Raw genomic sequence first — 16,917 nt, forward strand, 5'->3', positions numbered from 1 at the left:
AATACGCTGGGAACATTATGTTTTTTTTAAAAAAAATATATCAAGATCATTTTGCTAACTATTTTCATAATAATATATATAACATCATCCATCATGATCTTTTAACGACTAATTTGCATCCAACAGGAAACGGATCAAACTCACATCAACTTTAATTTTTGGATCCGTCCTTGTGACTACTGGATGTCCTGTTGGATGCAAATTAGTCGTTAAAAGATAATGCTGATTGATGTTCGAGCAAGCTCGACTATCTTAAATTCTCAAGTCATTCAGCCGATTTGGCTTAAGCTTATCAAACCATCTTAAGCTTATCAAACCATTGTATCAAGCTGCATGAAGTTGCATTAGCCAATGATAGACAAGGACAGATAGTGCATCAACTGAGCTGCTTATATTCCAATAGATGATTTTCTTAGAAAAAGACAAAGTCTATTGTAGTATTCTCTCTTTGAACAAATTTATTAGTCGTTAAAAGCTGAATTTAGCTAAAGTGCAAAATCATTTATTGTTGTATACTAATTTTGGAAATAAAACAATAATACATGGCATTCTATGCATTGAAGTAATAGTCATTAATCGATAACAATAAAGAATCGATAAATCCAGAAATTCAGTACGAAGTACGATATGATCAATAAAAGTAGAGCACAATATGATGCAATATATATGAATAAATCGATAATGATGAAATTTTAAGGTAAATTCCAAGTCAAATGCCAAAAAGGTCAAAATTGAAGAAAAATCGCTAATAAACCTGACAGTAGAGAAACCTCACATCGATGGCTTACTTTTTCGTCTTGATTTCAATCTAAGCAAAGATATAATTTGAGTGCTTTTACATTAGTTAGGACAAGTAGCAAGTGTTGGAACCTTTAAAAACCAATTTTGTAAAAAACTTGTTACGAATAATTTTGGTTAAAACTTGAAAAATTCATATTAAATCAAAGACATATCCAAAAATTGCGAAACTTCACCAAATGGCTGGAATTATGTCGGAAAATGATCGAAAATGTAAAACATGGCTTCTGGTGTGCGCATGTAATGTACGCACCAGTGGGGCGAAGCGGGTGGTTGCTTCAGCAGCCACACGCGACTACTTTTTTCCATTTTCCGGTATTTTAAACGTTCTACTTCTTTTATGTTCAACACTTATCAAAATTCGAAAACCTAGAGTGGTTGTCAAGCTCATTTCACCAAACACTTTATTTTCCGACAATTGTGAAGATGATCAGTCGACATATATTTAAATTAGAAAACATTAAAACACTTTTTATTTTAAAATAGAAGGAAAATTTGTTTAAGAAAAGGGTCTTATTCATGTTAGAAATAGATACCTGATAGCAAGTTTTTTTAAAATTTTCCAAAATTGTTTTTTTCGAATCTTATTTTTGGGCAAAATCGATGGATGATTTTGTTACACCGTTTATATACTTTGATTTCTGGGTGAAATAGTGACGTTGAGTAAAAATTTTGGAATTTTTGGAGATGATTTGCTATTTTTTTTTCTTATTTTTCACTATTTTTCTCCAAAACTCACAAATTTTGATCAATTTAATCAAATAATATACTTGGAGTAAGACTTATTTATAGACAGAAGTGGAGTGGCTGAGTTATTGTCTCCCCACAAGTGTAAAGCTCATTTCTTGACACTTATCTAAATCACTAATTATTAACACATGTCAAACTTATTTGAGCATAATTCGGCAAATATTGGTCTAACTTAGTCACACATATTCTCCATTATTTTATTTATTATTAATAGAGAAATTTGAATTTATTTTTATTTAATATTTATTATATATATATATATATATATATATATATATATTTACTTATTTAAGTTATATTTTTTAGAGCTTATTTTATATTTTGTAGTGTTCAATTTATGTTTCATACACTCTATCTTTTTTTGTAACGAGACATATAATGAAGAGTGGATATTTGTTCTTGTCGGTAATATTCTTTATGAAGAGAGAATTTAGTTGAGCTTCTAGCAGTTTCGGTTGGTTAAAGTTTTCGACCAATTGAAATGATTTTTTACAAGTTGTGTAAATCAAAATCTTCTAGTGAAATCGTTATTGACCTGGGAAAATGAGAGACATAAAAAGATTACTAAAACTTTCGAAAACAAAATTTGTCTCGTTTAGTACTTATTGCAACATATGTTTAAGCATTATTTTATTGTTTTCTGAATCTTGCTATTTTTAGCAGCGAGATGTATATAGTTGTTTACCTAGTGTAGCAAAATATTTCCAACTTATAAAATATTTTTATTAGTTGTCTGCTATACCAGCTCATGATTGAAAATCAGATTAGGTTGCCACTTTAAATACTCAGTATCGGCATTAACTTGTAGTTGTCGCCCTTGCTTCTTAATTACTATCACCACATTATTTTATTTTTCAATAATGAAAATTATTTGATTCTAGGCAAACCTAATATTTCTACAATTGGGTTCACGTCTGCTCTTGAATTGGAGACAAATATGCAACATTGCTTTCTCTTTTGAGTCCACATATTTTATGGAAAAACTTTAGGTAACTTTATGGTTATTTTCATGATCAATACTTTATAAAATAAACAATTATTCAAAGGTCTTGTGTACACATAGAACATTTCTTCCTAGCTAAGTACCTGGATCTTTTTTGAGTGTTACATGAAATATGGAATATGTCACCTAGTTAATAGGCATGATCTCAACAGTTCTTACAAGAGATTATAAAAATATAATATTGCGCTCGACTTTGATAGTTGGATTGATTAAGTTATTATAATTGCATAAAACTGTTGAGGTGAAGATAAGTCATGAATATTATGAATATCTAATAAGGTTATTTTCATCGTGATGCTCTATTTCTGATATCCTTGTTGATTGATGAGAATTATATGATACATCGATCAATTAAAATATACTAAAATTGATTATTGGCTTAAGTGATTCCAAATTGATCAAGAACGAGGTCATGTTCTTTTAGTATAGTACAATGAGTTTAATAAAATATATTTTTTTTACGAGAAAAACTTGTATTCTTTATTCAGTAATCATAAGTCATCGGTTACAAGTGTTGTTCAAAATATATCGAATGGAACATGACAGATAGCTATGTGTAAAATCAGCAAATCAAAACAGTAGTATAATACTTAAATAAATCAAATCGATACATGTGTGAAATACGTCTGTATGAAATACAGTGTCCTTAAAACAGATTTTTCCCCACCGATATGTGTTTCGAGGATTCAGCGGACGTCTGTTTCCCAGGATACAATGGAACAACCAGCAATACCCTAGCACGAGGCACCACTATGGCGAACTGAAAAGTAACCTGAACTTTATCACGAGGACAGAGTAACGACAGAGGAACAGCAGCCGGTGGAAGCAGCAGCTGAGACAACAAAAATGAAGCTTCGAAAATATGAGAGTGCATGAGAGTATATTGGTAGGGTTTGAAGGACTTGAGGTTGCCTCTATATATAGGCACTCCGATTCCATATGGACTGTCACGGCTGGCCATCCGAAAGACCAAAGGTTAGTCCAGCTAGAGCACCAAAGATCATTGCAGCTGGAACACCAAAGGTCAGTGAAGCTGAAACGCCAAAGGTCATGTAGGGCATATAAAGAATCAAGCAGATGGAAACGCCAAAGGCCATATGAAGAGTCAGCTGAAACGCCAAAGGTCACTTACCATCCACAAGCTTGTCCAATTTCTCATTCAAATAGGACCAAGCCCAATACATAAGTCCAACAACAAGTTGGTCAAGGCAGAACGAAAATCGTCGCTCACCCAAAATAGTCACGTAGGTTGATTGGTCATGATTCATGAGTTATTTGGGCCCAAATAATTTAGAAGCTTAATGCAGTTGGGTTTGATCAGGTCACATTGGTGGCTAAAAGTAAAATTTGAATAAATGATAGCAATGTTTTTAAAAAGTGCGAACTCAGCGCGAACCGTAAGGAAAAATTTCAATCAGGAGAGGTGGACTAAGTTTGACCATGTTAAGTGCAAGAAAATGCAATTAAATGTGAACTTTTTAGATAGAATTATAAATTATATTTCATTTTTAAATTTTAATTTTTTTATGAAAATTAGCTTTTAAATTTTAAATATGCATCAATATTTTTTTTAAACTGGTTACTCTTGATAGTGATTCTTTCTCAAGGTTTATAAATTTATTCTCAAATTCTGTGTGTATGTGTTCTTTAATCTACTGATGGACTTGATATCATTGAAATAATAATAAAAACAAAAAAAATTCATTTTCAATCTCATACTAAATCTACTCAAACTTGAATGTAACGCTTTGTTACACTTCTTCAAAAGGAAGAGTTTTGGTATAACTAAAAAAAGAAGTTATGATAAAATTGATATACTTGCTATTGTTGTAAAGAGAAAATTATATTTTTTGTTTCACATATTTATTTCTTTGCGATTTTAGTTATTTATGTTGTCAAATTTCGTAGAAGAAAACATTGGAGAAGGTTTGGAGATTTGAATTGTAGATCCAGTACCACTGATCAACGAATATCCAAGTAGATTCAGCTAATAAAAAAAATCGGAGATTTGGTAAAGCACGTTTCAAGGATAATATCTAAATATTTTTAATTGATTCATGTTAAAACGTTTATATTTCGGTCCAAAGTTTTACAACAGTCCAGGGAGGAAAGGGTTTATGCATTTGAACGTAATCAACATTTTGATAGTGTGTAAGTTAATTTTCATCGAGAAGTAAGGAGATAAATAATGAATGAGCTGTCACAAGAAATGGAACAGATGTCTGCAACCACTAAGAAGATGGAAGAAAGAAGAAATCAGAACTTGTTTGCGGGAGGATCTGGAACTGTAAGGGACATACAGGCGATTTAAAGATTACTTTGCTAGAAGAATTTTACTATTTATTTACTTAGTTATATTTTCTGATTCGATAGTTTATTTGGATGAAATTCGTTACTTTTTGTGGATTGCAGATAGTAGTTGGTTTAAATAAATATTATTTATTTATTTAAAGATGTTATTGTTTAATCACATTGTAATATATAGATGAGAAATGTACAAATGATTTGGAAATTGATTTGATGGATTGTTATAAAAAAATTATTATGTTTAGAGAATGGATTAATAAATGGAAAAAAAAAATATAGCGCTCTTATCCGAGCCACTACTAAACAGACTAATAAACATGCAACATTATACTTAATAAGAACAATTAAACTGCGGAAACCAAATATTTAATCATCTTACCACCCAAACGAAAACAGAACAATAACATCAGTCTTATATGTTAATACAACCATAACGAAAACATAATTCTGAACAAGAAAACGATAAACCACATAAAACCTCCACTGGATCACCACCGAAAACCCAACTGCTCTAGCCACTGCCCTGATCGTCCGAACCATCCAACCTAAGACCTACCCCGTGGAATGGGGTGCCCAAGATAAAAACAAGGACGTAAGCGACAATCGCCCAATACGAGAATGTACGAGTATACAAACTGATATGATACATGCGAAATGCAATATGCTTGGATATCAAGGATCAAGTCAAGAATCTCATTCTCAGTCTAGAGACACCTGAGTGTGTGGTATCTGATCTGCCCTAGGCATGTTTTGGCTCCCACATTCATCAACAAGACGTGGACCTACAATGTCCAGGTCATCAGAGCCCGCAGGCCCCCTCGGACACTGTAGCTCTCCATTCCCATCGTCCACAATACAGAATAGGGTTGAGCGGCCCAACAAACGAGATATAACTCAAAAGATATCATGCTCCACATGATACGTCATGCATAATATGCCAAAGCAGTAAAACATGTATCATGCAACAGATAAATATGTAGCATATTAGAGTGTATACGATGCTTGGATATCTCAGTCAGTACATCACGTATCTCACTAAAACAATCTTTCAGAAAGCTCTGTACCTAGACAATACCAACATAATGAAATCACTATCAAATCAGATCAAGCATGCTACAAGTTCTCATTAATGATCCTTAAATCATTTAAGGCTTTAGGATTATACCCGCGTCCGTCGTTAGCCCACTGATTATGTCTCGATCTCAGTTCACTGACCCCTCGTCGAGTCGACACTAGCTCCGAAACTTCCCGACACCAAAGTAACCTAGAAACTGGCTAGAAAACCTAAGGTATAAGGTTAGAACTATCTCTAAATAATGCAGTGTATGAAATAAAAGAATTCAACTTCCATTTATAGACTGCATCCGGACTATTTCAGAAAATCCAAATCAATCTTATCTACCACGTGTCAGAATATCATTTGTCTAGTTGGATTTCTCGAGATAATGTAATCTGAAGTAAATCAAGTTATCCCTTTTTAAATTCGGTGGATCCCAACAGCTTGATCCCAAATTATCAATTTTGTAATAATACTTAATTAACAACTCTTTAATTATCTCTTAATTAATACTTCATTCAAAACAAGGATTCGGGTCATTACAATAAAAGTATATTTATTGTACTATTTGACACCAATAAATGATGATTTAAGATCAGATTAGAGAGAGAACTCGCTAATCCATGAATTTATTTAATGTTATCAAATTAAAACATATTCATAATCCATCTCTAAAATTAGAAATTGATTTTTGTACGACGATTTTTTGAGATGAAATTTTCTGTCTCGAACTGTTTTCTTTAGGAAAAACAATATTTCGATCAAAACTAAATAACATTGCAAAAACTTAGGGTTTTTTATTATTAATTTAAAAATAAAATTATTTCAAAAATAATACAAAATAAAATAATTTTGTAAAATTACTCTAATCCGTGCTGAAGTGGAGCATTATCTGTGCTTAATCCGTGTTTAATCTGTGCTCACTCCGCTATAATATATTAATGTTATTAATATTGTATTTTTATGCTGTGATTGAAATTCAATTAATAATAATAGCTTAAATAGAAAATAAACAATATAAATTTAGAAGTAGAATAGTGGAGTGAGCACATATTAAACACGGATTAAACACGAATAATGCTCTATCTCACTCTAATCTTTTGAATTATTTTTGAATTAATACTAAAAAAACGCAAAAACTTATTTTATCATAGTTGTTGTTGGGAAAACCACCGTATTTATCCTAAAGTTAGTTAATTAAAAAAAAATCCGTATTGATGAGGTACATGACTTCAATCTGTGTATGTATACAGAGGCATGCGCCAGATTATTTTTCTGGACAGGCTTACGCGTCGCTCCAAGAATCAGTGGCTACCACGCGTGCCATTCCTTTTGCATCAGTGGCTTACGTGCTCCAACCCCTCCTCACTTAGGGGCCGCATGTGCTGCCGCGTGTCCCTTTATCTGCCGCCTCGCCGGCTCGCAGTTTCCTCTATATAAGTACATCTTTCCTTTAATAGCATTAACAAGTCAGTGATTGAGTGCAATGCCATTGAGTAAACATAGGATCGTATCAGGACTTAGCTTCTCAAAACAAATTATCAAGGCAAAAGGGATGGCTTCAGAACAGACCAGATCAAGGGCTGAGCTTGACGCCAAGGCCAGACAAGGCGAGACTGTTGTCCCCGGTGGAACAGGCGGCAAAAGTCTCGAGGCCCAGGAGCACCTTGCTGAAGGTACAAACTTTCATGTAGAGTATATATATGCATGTGCGCGTTTTTTTATGCCTCCATTGGGACCATTGCCAAAAGGAAACTGATTGTTATAACGAAACGACGTTGTAGGGAGGAGCAAAGGAGGGCAGACGAGGAAAGAGCAGATGGGGACAGAGGGATACCAGGAGATGGGACGCAAGGGGGGGCTGAGCAGCGGTGATAAATCCGGCGGGGAGCGAGCTGAGGAAGAAGGAATACCTATCGATGAATCCAAGTTTACGACCAAGTCCTGAACTTGTGTCTGGATGCATTTTATATGGCTGTATGTATATATGTGTGTGTGTAAGTAGCTAGGTCTAGGGTCGTCTGTAGTCGGTGAATAAAGGAGTCGTCGATCGTCAGGTGTTTACGTGGGTACTAAATATGCTACTCTTTTGATATTTTGTTGCTGCTTGTAATTCGACTCTGAGTACTTGCGTCATTTTGCTCTATGTTAATAATCAAAGGACGTCTCAGTTCGTCTCCAAGCTTACACCTAATCTATTTTGTGATCGCACGTGAACGTTTTGATAATGCAAATTTACGGACGAACGTTGTGATGTATATATTCGTTGTTCTGTTCGTTATGGTCAGTTCTCCAACAATGAACCATATCAATGGAAAGACTTCCATGGACATAAAAGTTGGAAATTCATGATGACATGAATGGCCGAACCGTCCCACGAGAGGTGTGGTATAAAAAAATAATTGGGCGGACCAGTCCGTACGAGTATATTCGTGCTGCGAGGTGGTCTGGGAGTACTACTCCAACCTCTGTATATATCACTGATGTAAATTTGTGGGGTATAAATCAAACACATGGAACCTGTGACATTGTCATAGGAGGAAGCCACCTGAGAAGACACGATGTCCTTCACAATTAAGTTTTGCACACGTTCATTATGAGTACTAGCCAACGTGATATATGCTAGACCGTTGGATTAATTTTGGTAATAAATACGGGGAATATGATTTTATTTTTCACCGACTTTTCACTTTTCATTTTTCACTTTTCTTTCTTTTTTTTTATTTTTTATTTTTTATTTTTATACATATTTCAGCAATATCCAAGTTCTAAACTTGATAATTAGTATGGATAACTCGAAATTAAAAGAGTAGCAAAATTAAAGTTTGCCTACTTAATACTAAAATTTGACAAATTAATTAATAGACTAATTAAACAATTATCTTCCATAGAAACGATTTTGGCTCATTTTGTATGAAAACTTGAAGCAAGAATTGAGATGCTTGAGAGAAGGTCCGAGCTAGTGTAAAGTAATTAACTGGATGCCAAACAAATTTAATTGATGTAGGCCGGAACAAAAGTAGCAGGAACCCTCAACCTTAATAGATAAACAACATAATACATTTTCATATCAATTTTTTCGTGTTCTTATTTTGATTATATTTATAAGTAACATGTCACTAACATCCAACATTTTCTAGTACCGGGAGGAACGTATTTACTATTATATATATAATCCGCGTTCGGTATATTAATTACCATTTAAAGATTGATCAGTTGGAGTTTTTGTGGGATCGAATCGAGTTAATGGTTCCATAAATATGTTAGTCATATTATGTAGAGTTCTCGAGGGCTAGATTTTTGTCGATCTAGCCTATCACGCGTGTCGCTCCTTTTTGCTTAACAGGCTTACGTGCTTTCAACCCTCCGCCACTTATGGCTCCATATGCTGCCGCGTGACGCACTCTCTGCCGCCTCTTCAGGCTCACAATTTCCTATATGACAAGTGTATCTGCCACAACTGTAACACAATCATATCTCAACAGTGTTATTCAGCAGCAATACAAGGAACGAATAAGTCAGCTTATGTAACACAACTAGTTGTCTAGCTAACAAGACAAAAGTAATTAATGGCTTCCGAACAAGACACGATGGTCGAGCTAGCCGCCAGGGCCAAACAAGGAGAGACTTTGATCCCCGGCTGAACCGGCGGCAAAAGCCTCGAGGCTCAGGAGCCCCTTGCCGAAGGTAGATAGATATTTATTATCTATGTGAATCATGATTATATACTTTTAATTTGGTTTTTTATGGGGTTCATTGCGGAAAAGATCAAGTTTCTTCTCGTAATAAAAAAATGTCGAAGGGAGGAGTGGAGACGGGCAGACGAGGAAAGAGCAGATAGGGACAGAGGGATACCAGGAGATGGGACGAGTACGTTGTTCGGCACTTGCACTTTCTTCTAGTAATAATTTGACTTGTGGTTATGCTACTACCTCGTGTGCATGGTTGTCATGTATATTGTAAAATTATTGTTCCTTTACATAATTATTGTTCCTTTCTTAGAAGCTTCGTGCAACTTCCCCGGAGTTTTAAGACAAGAAATGCAGGTGTTTAGGGGCTACCATGCTCCTCGGATCGATGTAAAAAATGTGTTGGGACTTTGCCCAACATGTAACATATTTAGTTAATTTATGTATTCATATTATAAAAGGTAAGACCTATTTCGTAAATTTTGGGGCGTGGACGAACGGCAAATCTGATACATTACTTAGTAGGAAAATGTTTATTTTGGCTTTATTACTTTGTTTAATTTTGGTTTTGGATTGTTAGTTCATTTTTTGTTTTTATACAGTTTTTTAGTTTGATATTTTGATTCAATTGATGTCGAAGCATGTATTAAAAAATTCCCATTTTTCGTGTCAAATGAGTATTTTCGAAGTTACAATACTCAATTGAAAATAGAATTGAAGAACTTGTAATACTTTATAATTTAAAATATCGAAGTGGAACAGGAAGATATTATTAATTTATTATATTACATAAAAGTGTCGATAAAATTTATATTTTCAAGCAGCGGCTAACTTCCCATATTCTAATGATATCATTTTATATTATATCCGTTAAAAAGAATGCATGGGCAACAGTCCGATAACCTCAAAGAAATATAAATTCTCGTAGAAACCCTAAGAAGCAAGAACATAACCACCAAGAACATTCTGCAACAACAATGCCCTTTCAAGGATAATACCCCCATATTACACGAAGATGGTACCCGTAAACGACGAGAGAACCGTGAAAACTAGCAGCGGTATGAACCCAGAGGCAGCAAAAGCAAGGGGAGTACTGCCCGCGGTGCTGCTCGGCGAGGATAAGGATTGGTTTGTGGGTGGAGTAACAGTTTCGAGCTCGAGTACTTTTACGATCATCTTGAGTCCCCTTTCGCAGTGGCCGGAGACGCCACTGATGAAGTAAAAGAGGCCAGAGCGATCGAGATTGAAGAGGGTGTCGCCTTTGTTGGAGAAGAATATGGGGTGGGACGATCGGCATTTCTCGTACTCTTCCTGTGTGACCTCCAACACTGAATCCTTCTGGTACCGGAACCCTGCATTGATTTTACAAAGATTGGATGTTTTTTAATAGAATTGTTACATATTTTCTTGTTATCTTGGCAATGTAGATTTTGTAGTAAAAAGAGAGTATTTCATTCAACGTGTAAAATTAGTGACAACAGAAAATAATGACAAGAATCGGTTATATTAGTAGTGACTTACTCAAGGTAGTCGTTAACCTTAAACCTGTTGCTGGAAGCCCAATCATTGTACAATTGTTGGTTCTTTGCGGAAGGGATTGCCCATCCAGTACTGTCTCCGCCCACGTCCAACTCCACGCACTGCGCAGAAACCAGTGATAGTAATATGATTAGGGGAATAATTAGAAGTGGACTTGGGAAATTTGAAGCCATTGAATTTGGACTTTTTGGGAAGGGAGCTCTTTCTAAATAATTTAAATTGTTACTGATATTATTTATGTTTTGATTTTAAAGATTTGGGGTTTGGTTTTTGTGTTGTTATAGAGGGTGTGAGGGAGAGAGATATATATGGCGGATGTTGGCAACGGATTTGGGAGAGATTTGGACTTTTTCTTTGACTTGATTGAGGAAGCTAAAAGATAATAACGAGAGTGGAACAGTTCGAAATATGCTTGATTTTTTAGGCGTTATATGTATATAGAGCAATCAAGCACATGTGCAAAAAGTTGTGTAGACGATCACGAACGTATTTTTGTGATATATATTATTTGGGTTATACATGAAAAAGTATTGTTTTTTATGCTTCGTATGTTTACTTTTATATGTCAATATCGGAGGGTTGACATGTCTCATCGATATAGATTCGTGACCGTCTTGAGTCTCACAAGAGACATACTTTTCTCATATACATAACTAACACTATATATCAAATTAAAAATAGTAACTAACTTAAATCGATTCTTTTTCAGAAATGAGGTCCCTGTGAGACCCGTCTCACGAATCGACCTGTGAGACGAGTCTCACACGTATTTGTCATAGATGTTTTGCAATATAAAAAACATATCTTTCATGGTATGACCCATAGAAGTGTCTCACAAAAGACAAAATGTCTTGAAAGTTTTGTAATAAAAAAGCGAAACACACCTTGTGGTTATTTTATTTGAGCGTGTTAGTTAAATTTGATGCAAAATTTAATAAAAAGTGGATGAAGGTTTAATTAAATTTGTAATATATATTTCTTTGAAGAAAAAAGATAAAATTTAATAAAAAGTGGACGAAGGTTTACTTAAATTTGTAATATATATTTCTTTGCCAAAAAAAAAGATAGATATTCTAGTGTTTTAAAAAGTGTCTCAATATTTTTTTTTTGAACAATAAACAAGCTTTACATTATTCAATGTAACAAAATAACATCGTCCAGTAACCGATCTTCTAGAAATGATGGTGGCTCATTCCAAATAGATGGATTTAAATGTAAACAACATTTTCTAGCTAGTAGATGAGCTAACTCATTTGCCTGTCTTCGAATCAAAGAAATAGAAAATTGACTCACTCGGCTTATTAGCTCTCTACATCTTCCAATTATATCTTCAAACTCTGAAAAGTCATCTGCATACATTTTAATTGTATCACCGACACTTTTACAATTAGTTTCGAAGATGACTCTATGTAAGCTCATTTGTGTAACCCAGTTAATAGCTTCTAAAAGCCCCATAGCTTCTCCTTCTCGGATACTCGGCAAACCTTCTTTGAAGGCAGTTCTAGCGGCCACAAACTGCCCTTTATCATCGCGAATAACCATGCCAAAGCCTATTGCTCTCTGATCCTTAAAGAAGGCTACATCAACATTGCACTTTACAAACGTTGGTGGTGGAAATTTCCAGTGAACTTTGTCGTTCCGATTGAGCTAGGACACCCGTTTGAGGATGCTGGTTTTGAGCATTAAATTGGGATCGTGCTTTAGCTTCAATCCACTCACATAGAAATGAATAGCCAGAGGTAGTAGCTTGAGTAGCAGGTAGGATAGAATTATTCCACAATTTATTATTCCTCTGTTTCCATACACTCTACAATAGCATAGCAATCTTACCAACTATATTTTCATTTGACACAGAGAGTACTTTGAACACAAAATCTGAGAAACTTTCAGAAGTATTTGAGAATGTATCCATCAAGTTTAGAATACCAGCATGTGCCCAACATTCTCGGACATATTTACACGCTATAAAAGTATGCCAAGTATGTTCTATATCCTGATCACATATAACACATGATAGAGGAACAGAAATACCTCGTGAATTTAGTTTACTTCGAGTCGGGAGACACTCTCTGCATGCTTGCCATAAAAACATCTTCACCTTTGGAGGAATCTGCAGTTGCCATAATCGGCTCAAATTTCCTGGGACTTTTAGGTTATCTTGCGGTATCAATCTCTCCATTAAGACCCTGTATGCAGATCTCACAGTATACTTCCCATCTTTGCTAAAGTGCCAAACACGCATATCAAGAGTTTCATTGAAAGTCAGAGGAATATTCTTTATCTCTGTAACATCTCTACTATTGAACACCTCCTCGATGAGCTCATTGTCCCATGTCTTTGTGCCTGGAATCAGAAGGTCATTTACTGTTAAATCTTCTAAATCACTATTCATTGGTGTTTCGATGTGCATGTTGTTAGAGTCTCGGAGCCAAGCTTCTGACCAAACATTTATATGATGTCCATTCCCAATTTTCCATCTAACCCCTCTCTGTAAAATTGCTCGTGAGCTCCAAATACTACGCCACACAAAACTTGGATTAGGTCCCAAATTTGCATTTAAAAAATTCCCTCTTGGATAATATTTAGCTTTGAAAACTCTACTAACCATAGTATCTGGATTAGATATAAATCTCCACCCCTGTTTCCCAAGCATAGCCAGATTAAAACCATGTAGGTCTCGAAACCCTACACCACCAAACTCTTTCCTCATGCACATTTTATCCCATGCAAGCCAATTGATACCTCGTGAACCAGCTTGTTTCGCACCCCACCAAAAAGAATTTAGCATCCTCTGTAATTTATCTAAACTCGACGTAGGGATTAAGAAAATATTCATTAAGTATGCTGGGATAGCTTGGCCAATTGCTTTCACCATAAAGTGTCTCAATATTATACCAAAAAGATAGGTACTTTATGAGATTTAACTTAAATTATTAGTATATATCTTAGTCAAAGTTTCATCCAAATTAAAATGTCACATATATTTTAAATTTTTTCAACAAATAAAAATAATCACGACATCAAATCTCTGCAATTTGTTAATTTTTGCAAATGATTATATAAAAAATGACAAAAACTTTTATGAGACGGTTTCACGGGTCATATTTTGAGAGACAGATATCTTATTCGGGTCATCAATGAAAAAATATTATTTTTTATACTAAGAGTATTCCTTTTATTGTAAATATCGATAGGGTTGACACGTCTCACAGATAAAGATTCATGAGACCGTATCACAAGAAACATATTCATAAAAATAATCATATTTAAAAAAATATCGGTTAAGCGATTTTCTAAATTAAAAACCAAAACCTAACTGATCTTATTGGCATGATTTAAAATTAAAATTATTTAATAAAATCAAATTTGTAATTAATTTAACTAATTTGGTTTAACCGAATTAATGCTGTCTGAGGTCATGATGGGCTAAACAACAAAGGCCCGCGCAGTATCAGCCCAATCCAGATTTTCTTCATCACCCATTTCAAAGGAACCAAAAGGACATCGTTTTCACCCTCTCAGTTTCCCAAGCGTTCAGCAAAGCAAAAGCAAAACGATGTCGTCTTCCTTCGCCGACTCGTTCGACCAATTCGGCGGCGAATCGCCGGCTGCCGGCTCCAACCATGCCTTCGAAGACGGTTACTTTGAGTCTCACGTCCCGGACTCCCCGTCGATTTACGCCTCCGGAGGCACATTCCCCTCCGATCCGGTGGATTTCTCTAATGAAATCGATTCCAATGGTCCGATTCTTCCTCCACCGGAAGAAATGGTGCATGAGGAAGGTTATGCTCTCAGAGAATGGAGAAGGTTACGTTTTTATTGCTTATAATAAGTTTGGGAGCTAACCATTTCTTAATTTCTAAAACTTTGCATCCCATAAATCTAGTCTATCGAGTAATTTATGGTCGATTGAGGTTTTCTGTTAGGTTCTGTGGGAACTGAGTGTATCTGTGGTTGAATTCTTTATTTTTTTCGTTGTTCTTTGTGTATTTATTCTTGTTTGGGGGCTGTCTTTGAGTGAATCCTTCGACTGAGATTTAGGAAATGGTTAATTTGATCAAAGTGCAAGATAATTCGCAACGTTTCTGTATGCCATTATAAGCGAATTATGGAATTATTTGAGAATAAAGTTTTCAGTCAAGTATCCTTAGGGGGTGATGTGATTGAATATAAATATCTGGAGAATCCATAATATATTATCTTATAAACTATTAAACAACTATGAAATGATAAACTATCGATTCATAATCGAAAATGAATAACTAATAATTATATTTTGAATTTATTGTTCTTGCCTATTAACGGGCATTAGAAATGTGCCTAAAGCTTTCAAAGCGCACCAATACTTGGTTTCACGTTTAATGCACGGATTTCATCAAAGAGCTTCACTATAGCTTGTGTCGAGGTGCGAGGGATGGGCTTCGAATTTAGATGTGTGCTATTTTGGATTTTAATTGCTATGATATGATCAATACAATGTCTTTGTATGAAGAGAGAAATGGAGATTGGATATGGATGTTGCCAGGCCATGAGTTGCAGGTGAAGTTGGGCAGTGGTCATGATACTGATAGTGAAAGCTAAGGGTCTTGTTGATATCCGTAGTGTTACTAAAATACAAATTTGTGCGAGACTCGGTTGTAAATGTCAAATAATTTAACATTCCCTGCCTGGTGAATATTCACCTCCGTTTGGTTAAAATGTGCGAGTGCTTTTGTTTCCCACTTCTTTAGTTCTTAGAACCCATGCCATCAAAGAAAGTGCTATTATAGATGAGGATATGGACATATGGTACATCCTGTTTTATCACCGAGTATATACCAGTTGATATAGGTCATTTGGAAACAGGCAAAATGCGATGCGACTGGAGGATAAGGAGAAAAGGGAGAAGGAGCTGTTGAGCCAAATCATTGTTGAAGCAGATCAGTACAAGGCTGAATTTCACCAAAAGAGGGATATAAACCGCGAAGCCAATATATCAACGAACAGGGAAAAGGAGAAGGTGAGAATGGTTTACTATAGAGAATTCTGTATAAAGTTAATGTTTGAAATTTTCTAGTTTATTTCCCAGTTTTTACACGCATGTTGATTTGAGAAATCTTGGTAGCCAGAGTTGTTGGCGGTTTTTATTTATTTTGCACAGTTCACTGTTGGTTATGCTTCTGCAATGTGATTGTTTTCGTGAGGGAATTCTTTTTAATGTATGCATTGGGAAATCTAGTGTATATTTGCCACAATTAAGACCTAGTTTACTATCTGTTGTATTTAGATATTTGTCGCAAGCCAAGTAGAAATTCCATGCAGAAGCGGACAAGGACTACTGGAAATCCATAGCCGACCTAATCCCGAAAGAAGTCCCGACTATAGAGAAGAGGAAGGGTAAGAAGGAACAGGAAAAGAGACCTTCAATAGTTGTGGTTCAAGGACCCAAGTCTGGAAAGCCAACTGATTTGTCCAGAATGCGACAATTACTCATAAAGCTGAAGCATAACACACCGACGCACCTGAAGCCTTCCCCACCAGCAGCACCAGATGCTAAAATGGACACCTCTGCTACTCCGATTACAGTTTCCCCGGAGGCCGTCGCTGCTGCGTAAATTTTACTTACCTTCATATTAATGGAAATAATTTGTATGGAGCTTTCTAAATCTGTCCGTAGATCTTTAAACAGAGTATTTTGGATTTGAACTGAGTTGATTCGATATAACGTGACATTTTAGGCATTGCTTCATACGGATTTGTCTACTTCACTTATCATTCTCGTAGGATGTACAAAT

The 16,917-nt window shown here is 35.2% G+C and overlaps 2 protein-coding genes and 1 pseudogene across 2 annotated transcripts; 2 read left to right on the forward strand and 1 right to left on the reverse strand.

Annotated features, from left to right (window-relative positions):
• The first annotated feature begins 7,409 nt into the window (after positions 1-7,409).
• On the forward strand, positions 7,410-8,118 carry LOC140807832 (protein EMB-1-like). The gene is made up of 2 exons (XM_073164795.1): positions 7,410-7,591; positions 7,700-8,118. The coding sequence occupies exons 1-2, from the start codon at positions 7,471-7,473 to the stop codon at positions 7,861-7,863; spliced, it is 285 nt and encodes a 94-aa protein (XP_073020896.1). The 5' UTR covers positions 7,410-7,470; the 3' UTR covers positions 7,864-8,118.
• Positions 8,119-10,428: 2,310 nt separating this feature from the next.
• Positions 10,429-11,316, reverse strand: LOC140808018 (early nodulin-like protein 6; annotated as a pseudogene).
• A 3,316-nt stretch (positions 11,317-14,632) lies between these two features.
• On the forward strand, positions 14,633-16,871 carry LOC140808446 (clathrin light chain 2-like). Its single transcript, XM_073165592.1, is given in 4 exon segments — positions 14,633-14,950; positions 15,989-16,142; positions 16,410-16,430; positions 16,432-16,871. Coding segments are annotated over 4 exon segments (732 nt in total). The 5' UTR covers positions 14,633-14,699; the 3' UTR covers positions 16,738-16,871.
• The last annotated feature ends 46 nt before the right edge of the window (positions 16,872-16,917 follow it).

This window comes from Primulina eburnea, chromosome 12, assembly GCF_022965805.1.
Source record: "Primulina eburnea isolate SZY01 chromosome 12, ASM2296580v1, whole genome shotgun sequence".
In the NCBI taxonomy this organism is placed as follows: Eukaryota; Viridiplantae; Streptophyta; class Magnoliopsida; order Lamiales; family Gesneriaceae; genus Primulina; species Primulina eburnea.

Excerpts from the sequence above, each read along its gene's own strand:
- LOC140807832 (XM_073164795.1), top strand. The coding sequence starts at position 7,471 with ATGGCTTCAGAACAGACCAGATCAAGGGCTGAGCTTGACGCCAAGGCC. Across the intron at positions 7,592-7,699 it reads CCAGGAGCACCTTGCTGAAG|GGAGGAGCAAAGGAGGGCAG; the intron begins GTACAAACTTTC and ends ACGACGTTGTAG.